At 42.0% G+C, this 19,119-nt stretch overlaps 1 protein-coding gene across 1 annotated transcript; it reads left to right on the top strand.

Annotated features, from left to right (window-relative positions):
- The first annotated feature begins 269 nt into the window (after positions 1-269).
- LOC135486829 (DNA-binding protein inhibitor ID-2-like) lies at positions 270-2,646 on the top strand. The gene is made up of 2 exons (XM_064769933.1): positions 270-605; positions 2,548-2,646. The coding sequence occupies exons 1-2, from the start codon at positions 270-272 to the stop codon at positions 2,644-2,646; spliced, it is 435 nt and encodes a 144-aa protein (XP_064626003.1).
- The last annotated feature ends 16,473 nt before the right edge of the window (positions 2,647-19,119 follow it).

Consider the following 19,119-nt stretch of genomic DNA (forward strand, 5'->3'; position numbering starts at 1 on the left):
CGGTCCGCACTGACAGACCACTTCTGTAAGCGGTATTCTGATTGGCTATCGGTGTTAATAACCGTGAATAGATTACAATAGGGTTGTTTGGTCATAATTAATCACATGTCGGTTTGAATAGGAGCTGATGATTATTTATTAGTGCTTACACATCTCAGTCCTCAGTCCACGACAGAATACTGACAGCATCGCATCGTTGAATTATCGCTCTGACTTCTGCATTTGGATTTTATCATTCGTATTTTAGGATTACACATCCAGAAAGCAACATGAAGGTCGAAGCCAAGTCTGTCGCTCTTACGAGGAAAGAATTCGGTTTGAAAACGGAGGGTTTCAAGATTTCGAAGCCGACGAACAAGCTTGAAAGCAACGCAGAGATGCAGGCATGCTTTAAGAAATTAAAGGAATTAGTACCAACGGTTCCTCAGCACACGAGGTTGAACCAGGTGGACCTTTTACAACACGTAATAGACTATATTTTGGACTTAGAAATCACATTAGACACTCATCCAGCATCCAGCAGCTTACCTCATCTTGTCAATGCCATGAGCCAAGCGACGCGGACGCCATTAGGAGAAAATACAGTGAATACGTCACATAATCAGGTATGTATCTTTAATTCTATCAAAATATAAATTCATTTCAGTTTTGCAGGGGAGAGGATCGAATTTGTGGTTGATAGCCCATCAGTCGCAACAAATAATCAGGTAATTGTGTACTTTCATTTTAGGTGGTGCCAACTCGGCGTGCTACGGTATTGATGATCGTCGCCATTACGTCGCATTTATTATGTTTGTGCGTATTTGTTTATCATCAGCAGCCATTTATTTTTACTAACGGATTGGGAAAATAAAATGCCCTAGCCTCTTCCAAAAGCAAGCTGCAAGGCAATGCTTCATTTGCGCAATTGCTGATCAGCTGATCTCACTTTCTTGTCACCTGTCACTCGACCAATTCTACTGAGCTTACCCACACAACGCGTCACGTAATCGGCACTTTAGTAGCTTGGAGGATTGGGTATTTTTCCTCAGGGTCTTACTTGTAATCTTCTATTAAATCAATTGCATAAATTGTCATTTTGACCTGGGACGTATTTCGCAAGTTTCCCATACTTGGGCTCCCAATCCTTTGCATACTTCGTTTTCCTTTCTGAGCCTTCATCGATCTCAATATCTGCACTAGAACAACATTCAGTGATCGTTAGATGCGGGCATCTACGTTTTCTGTTCCCAACATCAATTGGTACAGTCAAATTTATCATTTATTAATTGGATATCAAATGGTCCTGAAAGGGCCAAGATGTAAGCAAAATATCACCCAGTGTTTCCACCGTGGGGAACCAAAGAAACACTAATATATATATATATATATATATACATATTTGAAATTAAAATGTGAAGAGAGACAACACCTGAGGTTTTACCACCAAGTTTTACAGGTCACACAACATAGTAACATGGACACCTGTCCAAATTAAATACAGTAATAGATAACACAGCATGCAAGATGGTGTTGCCACCCTATACCATGTTCACCTGAGAAATATCAAGAATGAATATCCCATACATGTATTTCGCCATATTCGTTGCCGTTGTTCGTCACTATAAAGAAGGATTACATGTATATACCAGAGATTCCGTGTTCATGAAATTTGTATTGAAGGCCCCTTCCCCGGTGCCAGTGGTCACCTAAATTACTTGTCAATGCAAGTGTTCTCAATTCTCATTTGTTGATGGAAATATTTTCTAATTATTTCTTTGAACTTCGTATTTTTCAGATGTCACATTTAGAAAAGTCGCCATCCGAATGTGTGCAGAGACCTGTTTCGTGTTGAATGACAGAATGAAATCAGTCAGGTTTTAACAATTGCAGGTAAGCATCTTTAAAAAACGAATAAAAAAAATATGAGTTTGTTCAGTTTACATTATGTCATACGCAATAATTTCAAAATAAGAAAGAAGAGTTCGTATTCAGTCCTTGTTTGGTCGTTTGCATCATGATGATGTTAAAATTGCGCAATACCAAATTGAGTTCTTTTTCTCGAATCATTGATCCTCCTAATAATATAAATATTCAATTATATGATTTATAATAAAATTTGTAAGAAGTTGACCGACCTGCCTTAATTGTGAGAAAGTTAGATTATGTAGCGTCGGATCAATTAAACACGTGAGAGGTTCATTTTGATTTAAAGTGGCCAGCTATTGAAATGTGTCGCCGTGATTTTTCACAAAACCTTATTTAGTTTGTTTAGTGGTTTAGCTTGCATGTATAGCAATGCACCACCCGGGGGAGTCTATTTACGACCCAGACTTGGTGGCGTCAACGGTTCCTCCTTCAAATCCGGCTTTCCACTTGAACAGATTGTCATTGCTGTTGTTTCAACACTCGGGTTCGTCACACGGCCCGATGCAACTCGCTGCCATTCATGATGTCCAATGTGAAAGCAGTGTTCAATTGACCTGGTGTGGTACTAAACCTTTTCTAGCATGGCCCTATTATTGTGTTGCCCACCTGTATTTATTCCTTCCCTTAATCTGATTACAGGCTAAGAATGCGACGGCGACACGGCGGCGCCAGCTCGTTGTTGGTGACATTCCAAGGGTCCGTCCTCTAGCCCAGGTGGCCGGATGGATGCCAAGCTAGTCATAATACCAGAGGGTCAACATGGACACCATAGGTCGCACGGATTATGCGGCCAAATTTTGGTGCAATCAAGTTGGCGTTATTGTTGAGGATGAGATGAATATGAGATGGTCCCGACATGGGAACGAAGGAATCGGTGATCAGACAGGACAACACTCCACCTAAAAATACAAGGACAATGCAATAGGAATGTTGAAAAGAAGACTCATATAATGAGGATTAATGGATTATTTCAAATGAGATTGTATCACAAGACTCTAACTAAAAATAAAAGCTTAGGACATTCCCTCGACGTAAAGAAGAACTTCGTGGATTGTGGATCACTTGAAAAATTTTTACACACGCAAAATTTGCTTTTTAATATCTTAACCTGAAGCAAGTCAATGCATTTACACATGTACACATATCTTGTCGAAAAATGAATACTTCACATGAATCCAACATGCATTGTGAAAGATTGTTTCTATCGAAACTGTATCGTATTAGCCCTGGGGAATATGGACTTTAGTTTTGGGAAGAGTCTAATGTGCTTCGTATCACCGAATTTCTAGTGGAGATTTTTTAAAATATGTACCGAGCTATGTACTCTGTCTAAATGGTGCATTTATCTAGGTTGCGGCCTGGATGTTTTGTCGTGCTAGATTCGCCATAGTATTGATTATGTAAGATAAATATTGTCAGATTTAAGAATGAGATAAAGTGGATGAGAACTTTAAGCGTGAGACGTCTGATTTGTTTGCTAAGAAATTTAAGAGGTCATTTTACCAATCTTGGTTACTCTGTCATTTGACGCAAGTTTTTTTTTAAATGCTGGAAAGCTGATCAGTGTACTTTTTATCAAAACCTACCGGTATCTCAAGAAGCGGTCGTCACAAAAATGTTGCAATCGAGGCCAGTCTTCAAAAGATCAATACAGCCATTTGTATCAAACTACATTTATTTTCAATTTCGCAAATCCAGTTGAGCTTTTAAACTTCTGCTGGTCGCGTTCATAAACTTTGATGTCATGATAGTGAACTTGGTGTTTTAGGGTGTTTCTCCATGTCGTTAAATATGGGTCATGTCATTGTCCTGTTTTCTTAAACCTTTGATCTTTTTTTTGGTGCGTGGCGAGATCTATCAATTAATTAGTTACCGATGACGGTCATTGATTAGATAAAACGTGGTAATTAAATGTACTGAAATCGTACAGTAAAATCGCGTAGTTCATCATTTTCTAATGTCGAATTCAATTAATTGCTAGTTCCACTGCCCGCTACTTATTTTGTAAGACCAAGAATGTAGTATGTAGCAAGTTGTCGTTTCAGCGACGTCGCTTTTTATGTGATATTTCTTGTAAAAATCAAATGAAAGTTGTACAAAGTCTATGAAAGTATAAGATTAAAATACTCGTTTTGTAAATAACAGCGTAACACTGAATTAGCTTCGTTTATGTCACGATCGCTCAAAATGTCTTCCAAGTTACAAATTGATAAACTGATGAGAATTGATTACAAGTAACATACTTATGAGGCGAGGAAAGGTCACATTTACGGATACTGCTCGTCAACATATCCTCTACAGTTTAGCTCGACCTCCTAAGTCGAGTGCCCAGAAAACGGTTTTCAGACCTGCAGTGCACCCATCCATCACGCGTACGATCAAGGACTGCAGCCTGATTCGTGTACAAGAAACCACGGGCACCCCTCCCAAGGTTACACTCCGCAGTGTGCCCTTTCCTCTCCCGTCATAACAGATGGCCCCGAACACTGCACACACACAAAGCAGTTTGGACCCTTTATGGTTTCTAAGGAACCAGTTGACGCACCTGGTTGACAGACCGGATGGCATCTGCAGCAATGAATGAATACCCAGTCTCACTCTGACCTTGACAGATTCTCACTTCTCGTGGGAGTGTTGAGACCCTCATTAAAAATAGCTTTTGGCAAACCCCCGGAAAATTGTTTCACATAAACCACAGATCGTATTCATTGGCACGCCAACGTTCTCCATGGCAAGCCACCTGCACTGCAGCAGGAAGAAACCGTTCTTGAATCTGGCGAGCACTTTTTCTACTTTGGTATAGCTAGAGTCTTTCAAATAAATTTATACTCAGCCATTGGACCAAGATATTTGGAAATCAGCTGCAATCGCATTTCTCGGCTGTTGAATTAAGATCTGCCAATGATATTGCGTGTCAAGAGAGAGAAATATCTTTCCTCCAGTGCGAGCGAGCCTTTAACCCGGGCCCAATACACATACGTGTAGTTACGTGACCTCACCAAGTGAGAGATTTGGAAAGTTCGTGTCCGTACCACTGTCCATGCAGTATGACCAACAAATTAACGAACTTGAATTATGTATTTTTACATAACTTACATAACTTATACAAAGTTTCACTGTTGCACATGTGGTTTAAGCGGCAGGTAATACATTGTTCATCACAATATTATGTCATTCCCTGTCAGAGAATGTTTTCAAAACGTATCATTGCTATTTGGGTGTCAATCACGTCTGATTCAGTGACAGAAGACTTTATTTGGACATATTTTTGGTGTATATTGCAAAAGTAGGCCCAGAACCCCACTCATTATCTCGGATTACTGCCCATGGCAATGTTGTGAACCATGCACATAAGGTACATTTATATACAATCATCAAGGCCTACTATAATGCAAATGATAAATTAAGGAAAAGAACAAAAAGATTATCACAACATTTTGCATTAATCTGTGGATTGGTTTGGGGAGGGGCAGTTTATGCATGTTTAGGCCGAGTTGTCAGGCAAAAGCCTTGCACCTGAAACGGATAACTCCTTTCAAGTGGGGTCATTGTTGAGTGAAGTAGGGCCTGCACAGGCCACAGCAGATTCGAGGGTACTTAACTTAATCAAACAAAAAAATCAACGCAAATTAATCTGACTTTCACATTCTCTCCCCTGATGACAAACTAATAGTATTTTGTCATTACGGATTGGTCATTGAACACCGTGCTATTTCCTCTCTAAAACAATAACCCGTGGTCAGGACTAAAGGCGTGCCTCCACACAAACTCACGTTTCACTGATATTAAGGAAATTTCGTATTAAAAACGCGGTAGAAGTCGACAGCTATCCGTTCGACACTATTTTTCTGGACGACAGAAAAAAAAATGTTCGTTCAGAACTCGACACCAGTCATGTCAGTGGTGTCCTCTGACCAGGGGAGGGTACAGGCTTTACATTGGCTGCTGCATAAAGCGTTGACGTCGAATGGTCTGAAAGGAAAAATCTGCCTGAATGACGAATCAATACAGATTTTGCATGCAGCCTGCTACGAACTGGGCTGTGATCATATAGCTGGCAGCTGAAGATGACCACATGGCCCAGTTCTCCATGCGAGCCATCTGCAACAAATGGCGTAACAATCCAGAACAAGGCAAAATCTGGGGTGTTGACTTGAGAGACCATGAGAAGAAGGGTACCCACGGTCTAATCCTGACTATATTTGGCACCCCAGGTGTCGCCTCGTCCCCAAATAGCGCTAACCCTCCTCGACAGGTTATTATCTGCTGACCACAGCCACCTGCCTCGATGTCCTTTAGTATCAGTGGCAATGTCACCGAGAAACAGGCATTCAGCTATGCCTTGATTGAATCCCTAGCATCCCTTGTCCGGTACCGATTAAAACAATACATATGCTATTGTGTTTGCAGGTGTCTAGAACAAATTATCTTTGGGTCGTTAACACAGGTGGGCAGGCTTATTGATGACCTATTGTGTTCCCGTGACCACTAACACCAATTATTAAGAATGGAACATCAATGGCCCGAGACCAATGGGAGGATTCTCTCACGGGCATCAACGAAATTGAACCATCTTTCTGGTTACCATGGAAGGTTCGCGGCCATGCTTGACGCTGAGGACAGTTGCGTAGGGACAAAACGTGCGGAGAGAGCTCAACACCTGTCTCTGGGATTACTGGCAACTCTTTACCACGGATGGAGGCGAATAGTATGGCTCAAACGCGGGATATCATCCTGACTTTTATGGTTTTGTATGCATTTTTGTATTAAAAGCTATGACGTTTTTCTGTCTCTGTCCAATTTGACATCCGACCGTCGTTCCAAGGGAGACAACACAGACAAAACTATGAGCGGCATGACTTTCTATACGATTCAGCTGGGCAGGAGTCCTTAAATGAATTAGGTATATGTACTTATTTTCAAATCCCATCTCCTCCACGTGGCTTCACTATATAATCAGGACTTCAACTTAACAGTCACAGAAGAGATGCCGATCCTTGTCATTCAGTCAGTCACAGTTCGGAAGGTTGCAGTCAGTCACTAACCTATACCCTATCGGGACTTGCCTTCTGGGGGACAAGAATTCTTGTTACACCCTTGTGATGACGATTTGGGGGACTGGCAGCAACGATTTCAGTTACGCACGTATAACTTGTCCCCAGCAACAGGACGATTCCCAGCAATATCATCCTTTATTCAAGAGTTCTGTGGTAATCATATGGAACCATTACAACATGAATACAACTAATTTCCCTGTCTATTAGGCGGTATTGTTTTGGGCCCAGGTGTGCCCGAGCGCCCCGTGTTTGTTCCAACGTGCCGCTTCCCGTCTGAGCGGGACATTGTTATAATAACCCTGTCGGACGTGCGCTAATTAAAATAAAAGTTCGGCAAAACAATATTTGGATTGTTGTATGCAAAGCTACTTGCCCGGATGCTATACTCATACATGTAAATGGTTGCATCGATGGTTAGTATTCGATATCTTAATCACAAAAGGATGTTAAAAGATAACTTGATAGTATAAACTTGTGATACATGTAGTTAGCCCAAATATATAAGAATTTGCGAGTACGGGCAATTTCGCATACCCTGTCCCGAGGCGTGAAAGTAACCATTAACCATTGTTTAATGTAAATACTTGTAAACAACTCCATCAATAACATTTACTGACAATGTAATCTTGTGAAGGTGGAAATTGTCATAATCACAAATGGTGGCGAAGAACTCACCGAGAGTTGTGGTGACAGACGAAATTTGACGCTGTTTTCTTTGCGTTTATTTACAACTTTCCGGTGTTGATAAACCTATTGACACTTCATTCTTTGCCATGATTACTAATGCAACCACCTATTAGTAAAATGGGGTTACTTTGTTTTTAGTTATCAATGTGTCATTGTGCAATGAGCTAAAATGTGCGAATCTCTGTTTTTTATTGACTGACGTGTTAGTCTGTAAGTTGAGGAAGTGTGTGGAAATAAATAAGTGCATAATTAAAACAAAACATTATCCTGACCAATTTGCTCGTTATAACGTTATCACCATCCATCTTGCCTTTGTCGCATTGTGTTCGATTCGAAGGTAATTTCTTATTGATTTATGTGATTATTTTTTTGTACAACACCGATATTTAAGTCCTGTGCTAATTTGTCTAAGCAACACCCGTCATTTTCCATACGTGCCAGTGCCCTACCAGACCAAAACCGTAGTTTTCGAAGGAGTCAGGGAAATTTTCATTTGCATAATTCGTGCGTCGTCGGTCATACAATCATTTGTACTCAGTATAACTCAAGTCAGCAGATTCTAGCGGTTACCCCAGGCGATATTCTGTTCTGATGTACATGCATATATTTATAAACTGACAGGACTCCGTCATGTCCGTGCATTCGTTCCCTGGCTCAATTCAAACCTTACGTGAAAGATGCATCCATCTAGAAATAAATGTACATGTATACAAGTAAAATGCCGTAGATAAACTATCCTACCCGGGTACAAAACTGCTTCAAATTATGATTCATTATGTTATTAAACCATTGTGTTAAACGATACCTTAACATACGAAATTGGACTCAACATCCTATAAGAGCCAATTCAGAGAGTCAATTAGCTATTTTATGCAGCGAAATGCCACCAGCATGAAACAATTTATTTATTATTAACATGCGCAGCTGCATCATTATCATTTCACGATGTGAAAGTTCATGATACCAATATCGTCGGGAACATTGTGTGTACAATGTCACGTACATGTACACGTATATGGCCTTGGCATCACATCGACTAACAGCATTGTCATCATTTCTAAGTGCATTTCATTTTTTTTCCAGTTAAAAGGACAGACCTGCAGAATGTGTTTGACGTCGAAATGCGACCTAGACCACTCTGAATATTCAAGAAACGGGAGATACCATGCTCATGGTCGTTTGATGTTGAATGTGGATAGGTGAAGGGCTGGTTGCGTTCACCAAGTTGGCCGACGGGTATCACTTCATGGTCCGGTTTGGCCTATGTGTCTTTTTCACAGGAATTAATGAAGCAGCCTTATAGATCGATGAAACTATGAATTTGTTGACAAGTGAAAATTACTTCGATACGGCATTACCATTGCTGGTTTTGTGGGGTAGTTGTAAAACAAGAAACACAGAAACGAAACAGAAACACAGAAACACAGAAACGAAACGCAGAAACCAGTCTTGTGGCGAATTCTGGTCTGCAGACTCCATCTTGTTGCCATGGTTGTTGCCGCGAACGCGGGTGTAACTAAAACTGGTATTCAGTCGGAATGGAAGGAGGAATGCTCATTTCCCAATACCCTTTTAGCCTCATCAACGTGTGCGCAGATTGGCAGCATCCGGCCTTGATCGTGCCAATACACTACATGTATGTACTACACGGCGTAAATAGAAAATAGTCATTCGAATAGCGAGTCCTGTTCTTTTGTACATTCCATGGCCTGTGCACGACACTAGGCTGAACTTCCCTACTGCAACATCATTAACATAAACAGATATTTAAAGGGACTATTTAAAGGCAGCAGCTGGGCAGGCAAGATTGAGTTACTCCAAGTCCAAGTCTAGTGCCCCCCCCCCCCCCCACTTTACTCTATTCTAGTCGCCAAAATTGGTCTCTCACGTCTCACATAACGTCGAAATGATTCACCCATGTACTGGTACCGTACCTTGCATTTAGTGCTGCATCAGACGGGATTTGTAGGATGATCCTGGTACTTCATGTAAATTGAACACTACAAGGCAAGATGTTGCACTGCACCTTCATTTAAAATAACATGCTGTAGGAATCGAATCGAACCTACCAAAGTACTACACCACCACCTCAAAAGACTTCACCCATATCGTGCCGCCCCCCCCCCCCCCCCCCCCCCCCCAAGTTGCTCCATGTATCCCCTCAACAACTCTATTGCATTCCGGCTGGCCGCAACCCACCAACCTCAGATTTTACTTTTAAACGACAATAACAACGGATTGGGCAAGGAAAGTATCGGCGTGCCGATTGATTCCAACTTTTATGAAAACCCGTTTGATTTTCGTTTCTGCGTTTCGTTTCTGCGTTTCTGTGTTTCTGTTTCGTTTCTGTGTTTCTTGTTTTACAACTACCCGGTTTTGTGACTCGCACTGTCTCCTTTTTCATCACTGATCTTGGCGCATCCCAACAGGCATCCGGTAAAAATCTTTTCCAAACACGGCAATCCGGCCAACAACGTTTACCCTGAACACATTCTGCACTAATGCAAACTTTGCCGGAATTACCTTGAAGCTTATACCAACAAGCCCCGAGTTGCGAGAACATTCCTGTGCGATATTCTCGAAAACCTGTGCATTAATCAGTTAATTTCTGACGGCTACGATAGGAAACCACGTAATAAGCCATCCATTTTACATTGACACCTGAATAAACACCATTTTCATATCAAAATGAGAAACTCATACCTGCACGTAGTTTGGTGGCTGTAGCGACCTCTGGTTGATAATTAAACGACCAAATAAGTTCTAGTGAAATGGTTCTTTAATTGAAATCAGTGACGAAATAACACCCGACTTTGCTCCACAAAATCGGCTCTGAAGCTGAAGCCCCTGAACCGAACCGGGATCATATTGGAATGTTTGTTCCCCATCCATAGTTCTGGTGCTCTTGTATCTGATGGTGGTTGGAGTGCCTGTCCTGTTTTTTCGTGCCACCCTGTGCACAGTGAGGATTCACATGTAGATGTGGAACGCTGAAAGACAGATTGACTCGTTTTTTTTTTCTCTATTGACAAGTCATTGTCTCTGTAGCTGTCTATTGTATGAAAACACTGAAATGGCATGCGCAACCAAAACCGTTACACCGGTGTGACAGCGGATATAGTCTCCCTGGAGTCATAGTCCGGTAGCATTGTATTTGACCAATTAAGCAGCATGATCTATTGTACCGCTAACCCTAACCAAAACATTTAGCAATGCGGGCTATTGTTACACGGACTATCAGCCCTAGGACTACTATCCCTTGCACACCGGCTGACAAACAAAAAGGCGACACGTTTTCTCAATCATATTCCCTCGGAATATTTACTATTGCTTTCTGGTTTCTCAACATGTATACATCTCGTATAGTTCCTATGGGCATTTTGACTCCAATGGACCACACTGGTGAACCTTTTTATCAAAGTTTCAAAGAAACTGTTTAAGATCGAGATACGAAAATCAAAACCAGAAGCTGAGAACAAATAATCATTGAAGAAATGTACATATCACATTTATTAATTTGTCCTATTGGGTACAAGTTGGTTAAGATATCTGGGTGGCCTCGTCGGAACGTAGACTTTCCGGCTGCACTCTTTGATAAAGTTAATATTTTGTTTCATATTGGAAGCTGATTGGAGCCACACGTTTGTAAGTGTTTGGAAAATGATTCAGCACGAACCTCGTACTTTGCCTAGTGGACATGATAGATATGCGTCTTCACCCTTCATTCTGTCCTTGATGCATGTCAACATTGATGACCCCCTACCCGTAAACCGCTACTCCAACTTTCGAAAATAACGACATTTTCAATCAAAATACCATTTTCTCCAAAACAATGCGGCGCACAATAGAAATAACTTCACAACGCGTCTAACAACGAAGGTGAAATTAAAACAATGGGCGCTCGAACAACAATAGCACGACATATGGGTGATCGTTGCCCTGCCTCATGAAGTTTGCGAAAAAGCCATGGCGACAGAAGGCAGCATATGGAGGGTGGTGAAAACTGATTATGAGGAGAAATCTGCTGCTTTCCTGCGAGGACTGTCCACATCTGCCATCCTTTTGTGTTCTGAACACCTTCCAGCTGAAAACCGTTCTGGCCTTATTTTATAGTCCAAAGCAAAGCATTGACGACGATTGGTTGAATTCAAAAGCTGCATTTTTTTCTCTCATTGGGCGATGTTGAAGGAAGCGAAGATTCGAAATGAGACAAGGACCAGTTATTCAAAAGAAGTTAGTCGCATTGGCGTTCATAATATATAAGTACTACATTTAATTTGTTTTTAACTTGGCGTTGGGCTTAACCAAAAGAGATAACGTCAGGTCAAGTTACTACAAAAGCCAAGTTAGTGGCTTACTTGTTTTGAATAAACAGGTCCAGCATCCACAACATCGCCATCCCGGTTCGATGAGATGTCATTACTTGTGAAGGGCGGACAAGCCTACGCCATATTATACTTGGTACTAATTATTCTTTGGTATAGATAACGTAGGCAACCTAGAGTGCAGCAATTCTACATGAAAGATACATTTAGAAGTATGGTTTGACCGCCGGTGATTAAAAATAGAGTTTGAGCTGAGCGTCAACTAGGACAGTACACTATTAGCTCTACAAACAATACTCGGCAATTGTAAGCAAGCAGGAGGAACCGGAGACCCCGTAGGAAATGCTTTATCATGGTACCTATAATCTAGCTACAAGATGTAACAACGCCCGTACGAATGAGGACGCCCACACTGGACAGCTCCGTGATTTCATAATCTGAGTCACAGTTTCGCTCAACCCAGTAACCCACACTGGTGGTGAACCCTAGCCCTTAGCGACGAAGGTCAGAGGACGACGCCGTTAACTTTATATTGTTCGGAGATTGTACTGATTAAATCAAGAATTAATAAAGACTAGTCTTTGTTATTTCTTGATTAAATTAATTGGAGTGACGCAGTAACAGATTACACGTATATATTGAATAATACAAATGTTGCTTAGTCGTTAAATGTGATAGCGGTAGAGCACAGATGTCAATATGTCCGAGAGTTGTTTGAGAGTCATAAATTCGAAATTATGTATTGTCCAAACAATATTGTTAAGACATTAAAAGAATTTTTTTTAAATGTTTGTCAGCAACACTGGATTCTTAACAAATACAAAGGGTTGAAGAACTTAACACTCGATCATTCCTGTCAAAAAGATTTGAAAGCATAGCTATGAAGCCAGAAACGGATCAAGGAGTCACTCCCCACCCTGTGTTTACCACGTTGTCAGCCTTCTGACAAATTTGAGAAGAACGCCTGTAATTAAACAATAAAACCCTCCAATTTGAAATTCTTTACATGCTGTTGGTTTGCCATGCAGTATGGATCTTGACGGCCACGTGCGGGTTTTGAACGACCAAGGCCACGATGGTCCATTCAAACCCCGAACCAATTTAGAGACATGTGCTTGGGAAGAATGCGTGACAAAGGAGGGGGCGAGGATAGTGTTTCGTGTATTTCGTTTCTATGTGGCCAGAGGTTGAGAACCGTCTCCCCAGTGAAACAGGACACTGGTTGTTATCAGAGGAAAGGGCCCACAGAGACACAACTGTTGCATAACAACAACTTGGGCGTGTCCCACGGCCCGATCGCTGCGACAGTTTTCAAAGGACAAGTGCTATCCTGTGGGGTATTTGATACCGCGTTATAGAGTGGTAGTCATTATGTCCATTCGGGTTTTCATAATCGATTTAACATAAACGTCATAATTATGATCAATTATGCAAACATTTTACAACAATGTTCACTTTTTGACAAAATTCGCCTGAAGTAGAATTTTTTATCAACAAGGCTTTCATTTGCATTGTGATGAAAACTTGACAAATATTGATTTTGAAACTCCCTTCATTACCAAATGAGATGTTGGTCCGTGAAGCTACTGCTGACATCGACTGATGCAACCAGAATAAGAAGTTGCATGTACATGTACATGTACATGTATCAGTTTTATGTTGATATGTAATTTAAAGACCTTTGCGAGAAGACCTCGCAGAGCTTTACATCTGTCCGCTCACAGCTCTTCCGGCCAACATGCAACATTCTCCTAGGCGCTATTCGGTGGCCCGGATGGTAACGTTAATTGCATTAGATGATTTTAAAAATTTCCTTTGTTTCGACAGATTGCGTTTAATATCTAAATATTGTATACGGACGTCTAATGTACGTCCGTGATCTATAAAAAAAATAATCACACAAAGTGGTCGTGGCATTGTTCATTTTCTACTTTAAACCGTACAATGATATCCTAGACATATGCGTGAGAGAGGGACATAAGCCGATAGCGGAGTTCTATTGAAACATCCCAATGACATCTGCAGTGTATGCAGAGATTGAGCCGGGGGACCGAAAGACTCGACGCTGCAGCGACGATTGACCCTCCGCTATTAAGTTAATCAAAAATTGTAAAAATAATTAATCAGGACCGCGCTCGCTGTGTGTAGTTTGTTCAGGTGTGCTTCGAAGACGGGCAATGTACAGCTACCGTGTGGTCCGCCCTCGATACGCTCTTAGCCCGAGGTTTGTCAGGTGTTCAAACTTCGCCCCTCCACGCGTCAAGCAACCGGCGAGCCATCACCAATGAATACCCGACCGTGGTCGTCTTTGACCCCGCGACAATCGAAGTACTCAAAGAGAAGCACTGAAAGAGAAGCTGCAAATTTTTACGGCGCTCAAAATATGTTTATTTCCGGGACCGAATTTCCAATGTGGACGTCAGGCAGCAGTGAATTGAACGCGGTCAGCGCAGCGCACGTGCGTCCCGCTGGAGCTCTGTGAGTAATATGCGCCAACAGAACAGATGGGTGTATTAGTTGGGCACATTGTGAGATGGGAACCGAGGGACCCGCTCTCCTACAGCTGCTGTCACCCCATCTGCAAGGACCTTCTGTTGTTGTTGTACGAAATCCACACCTTTCCCACGGCAAGGGAACCTAGGGTCTCCATTTGTGCACCATATGCTCACCAAGTCCCTTGTTTTCTGTCTGGGGTTTGCACCTTATTTCTGACACGTCGGGTGTTTATCTCAAATTGAAATATTTTGTCGAATTGGAGTTTGTTTTGCCAAACTGAGTAATAGATTCAAAAATACCGTCTTGTGTTCATTGGCAGCAAGAAAGCTCATCGAGACAAATTCTTGACAATCATATCACGTGAAAAGATTTCATCGTTAATCGCAGTTTTGCCGATTTTAAACTAGTTTTAGGAAGAAACTCATAGATGACAGCGAATCCCGTTACACCACCGGTATCCACTGAATCGACATGTCCGAAACATGATTGTATCTTTGAGTTGTTGAGGCCTATCATTGGCGGAAAGGCCTTACCCGTATCTGTATGATATATGTGTCATTATCAAACGATGTAATAACAATCTGGAGGCAATAACCCCATCAGCAACATCCTCATCTAAAAGAAATGTTATTCAGTCAGTGGGTCGTAGTTACTCAAGCCGAGGGAACATGGCCGCGTCTTTACCAAGGCGGTGCAAATGACAACCAAATGCCTTTGAACATGTTCGAGAATATCATATTATTAATCTATGAGTGTCTCCAGATGAATAATATTATCTCTTCTTATGAATCACATCCTGACAACCTCTTGGTGGGAACTTTCCTCAAGTAGTTCTCCTCTTCGTTATTATTATTTTGCGGTATTATGACAGGCGTGTTCAGAATTTTCCGGCTGGAGGATGTGTTGTTAAAGATCACAGTTGAAGGATTCTCTTACCCCGTTTAGTATCCATGTTGATCTTAACAGAGAATATGGCTACATTTGGCTCCTTGTGGTTAATGAGGAGGTCTGTCACGACAGGGTGTAAACAAAGTAGTACTGACAATTACACGTACAAGTGCAATGTAAGCTTATGGGTAGAGTTTTGCCACAGACGACCACAGCACCAATATTCCTTACCACACATGTTTCCAGGTAAAAGCCTAGAAGATTGGTACAGGCGAAGCACCAATGCGGAGTAGTTAGAGTACCCGTGTAAAAGTAGAAGATTCCCCCTAATTGTGAAAACGTATTCTTTCAAAAAATATATTGAGAGAAGGTTTTAACTTGGCAAAAGAGGACGCTGCATACAGGTGATATAGCCACCCATATTTTAAGCACGGCTCAGTAATCCCCTTACACCAACACAACTTTCAAAAGATAACAGCTGAAATGACATGTTTTCAAACTTTCATCCCCTACCCGACCGTTACAGAGAACAAAAGGAAAGTTGATTAGTAATGTCCATTAACAAAATGTGTTCCGTCCCTAAGGTTGGCTTAGGCAGATGGCTACCAACGCCCATCAAACTGGACCAGTCTGTTCAGCAATCTCGCTAACATGTCACCTTCAGTCACCAGAACATGGTTCTGTATAATAAAAAATGTTTCAAGGTTTGCTCGGAGCGAGGTTAGAACTATCGCATGTTAGTCGAAATATGGACCCAGTGGAAAACCCATTGCGACTTATCACTGATTGCTTATCTGGAGTCCAGGTTGCAAGTCAGAACTCTCAACTCTGCATATTCACAAAAATATTTAGTCAGGTGTCGGGGTATTGTGTATTTTGCACCAGATTTCCCTTAGTGTCCTTATGTCGCGGGTGCGACTTGTTTGCAAATGAAAGTCAAGATGGGAAAGCCCGTTAGCAGCTACAAAAGCTGGTTAATTCTGTCAGTGGGAGGGTAACTGGCGACTTCGATACAGCGGAGCTGATATCTGGATAGCGAAATTCGTATGGATGATGCTAAATACTATCACGTTGATCAGAGGGTGGCACCTTCACTCGGGCCAATATCAATTTTCAATACATATGCATAGCTAATACATGAGATTACAATCGTGGGAATAGGCTAAGAGAAATCGGTATAGAATAGGACCGATGTAACCAAATGGGATGAGGACGGATGGCCACTCCGAAAATACACATCTGTCACAACAACAACAACAATGCAGTTTCCAGCGGCCATCTAGGATTTCAAAAAGCTCTTTTTCCCCAAGCTGTTAACTTCTAAAAATAACAATGCCTTTTTTAACAAAACGGATCCAGTTTTTTCTTCCAACAAAAGGAGGATTTTTGCTATATTTTTCTTTGCACCTCATTCCGGGCTATTTCATCTGAATCGTGATGCTTCAATCCAATATCGATTTCCTTTACACCACGTGATCGCACGCGCCTCACAACAGACGACAAATATTTTCACGGATGCATGACGGGAGACAATGGCGGATTAAGTCACGTGGCCTAACTCCATGATTGGGACAGGGACCTTCCGTTGTGTCCCGTGTGAAAATGATTGTAACCCATGGCAACCGCGCAAGTGAAACCCAGGTGCGAATCTGTGCGTTGATTTGATCCCATAATGCGAAAGTTTCGGATTAGTTTTCTGATTAATGCAATTTTTGCTAGAATCAGCTCGGAAAATTTCCCGAGAGAGTTGTTTGGAAGTTCATGCGACATGTTGGAAGCTGACTGTTTGTTTCCTATAATCCCCTCGGGGCACTGCAAGCTGACCTCTGCGCTATTACTTGATTAGGAGTGACTAAGTAATACGGTTGGCAGAAATCTCACTCTCAGATGGTTGGCGAGGAGTTGTTAGGTACGCGTCCCAAAGGAAATGATGTTGTTAGGAAAGCGCGATTCAACGTCGACAGACCTAATACCAAAATGCACTATTTACCCTGATCAGAGATGACATCAGGTAAGAGCACCGTATATCGCAGGGGTGTCACAGTGCAATTGAATATCACATGCTATCACTTTCGCGTGTTCACGGGATCATTCGATACGTGTATAGCTGCCTGCGACATAAAAGTCGCATCTCCCGCAACCATGCACCAACAGCAGTAGTAATTTGAATCGATCCTAAGGCCTGCTATTATATAGGAGGATGGCTGTCTGATCTTGGCAGCTTGGCAGTCACTGTATTTCTAATACTCCACATAAAGCGACTGTTGCCATCTGACCGTGCCTCTACATGATGTCCCTTGTGTATATATTTAATGTATCAATATAATGACTGTCAACCTTCCGTTGCTGTGTCGCTCATCTGAAAATCCCCTGGGAATCATGCAAGCAATGTTTTCACAGTCATCCGCACAGGTGCCGAGTCGAACAAGTGCCAAATACGTGGAGCGCCTGAAATGACAACCGAACACGCGCCGCGCCCTTGGCAACAATGGCCACAGCGAAGATCGTCCAAACTGTTCTGCATTGTCAACCTTGTCCGCAGACGCCGTCTTTTCAGTTTCAACGCATGTCCATGTGCTGCAGTGATGTTTGAACCAGAGGTACGAGGTATCTTTGATTACTTCGTTAGAGATGATATTCTATCGCGGTTAATATCCTGGAAACCCGCTGGTGACTGACCAAGAAACAATACCGGATAATTCGCCATTGGTTGTTAGTTAGGCTCGTGATGTAACACCTGATTTCTATAGTAAGATATAGTATTCTATCATGGGAAAATATCCCCAAAGCGCGCTATAGTGCAGATGGCTGATTTGCAATCGTTTGATTGTTACGCTTGTGATGTAACACATTTTGTAATAATTTAAGCGCCGTAGAAGAAGGGGTTACGTCAATTATTTGATCTTGTGTTCAGCTTCCACATAAAGTTCATAATGTATACAAAAGAGTTAACAAGCCAACGATAATTTCCCTTATAATTGAATATGTATACACCTGCAATAACAATGGTACGTCACACGCCATTGATGGCCAGTAAATGGTCTTATTAACAACATGTTCTGCTGCCTTATCAAAGGGTTATGAGGGCAAATCTTGATAAGATCGACTCCACGAAACAGCGTTCGTGGAGATCGATCAATTGGCAAGGGCAAAGAAAACACGTTATGGTCTTTTTTTCAAGAAATTCGCTAGTCGCAAAAAACAAAGTGGCGTGAATTTTGACGGCTTACAGTATGTTTTCTACATGTAGGTCAGTGATACCAAGATTTCGAACATCAGTTAAGGAGCGGCACATTTTGTCGGCTACCTGATTGCGCGAGGCGTATTTTCATGGTTGTGGTCCAACCTCCTCGGATCGACAAATCGATTTGTCGGCAACCACATCAAAATGAACGCAAACCTGATTTTGCCACAGAGCAAATTTCATTTTTCAATCATTTATGATAAACATCACGAAGACGATCTGACTGTGATCCTAACGTAGATATCCTCTCTCAGCAGATTGCCAATATGCATGGCAACACCTCGGTTTTTGCTTGATTAGCTTCGTTCCCATCCGTCTTGATTAAACTGGGGACGGCGACTCCGCCAAGAATAACCTGACTGTCACGGGCCGACATGGCCGTGATACGTGATCTCCATGCGGGGTGAGGCGAGGCACGGGCTTCCTCCGGGCACACAGGTGTTCCAAGGCTGCGTTACGTCCAACGACGACCACCGCCCTCCGCACGTGGATCAGGATTAATTAAATCAGGGCC

This window comes from Lineus longissimus, chromosome 4, assembly GCF_910592395.1.
Source record: "Lineus longissimus chromosome 4, tnLinLong1.2, whole genome shotgun sequence".
Classification (NCBI taxonomy): Eukaryota; Metazoa; Nemertea; class Pilidiophora; order Heteronemertea; family Lineidae; genus Lineus; species Lineus longissimus.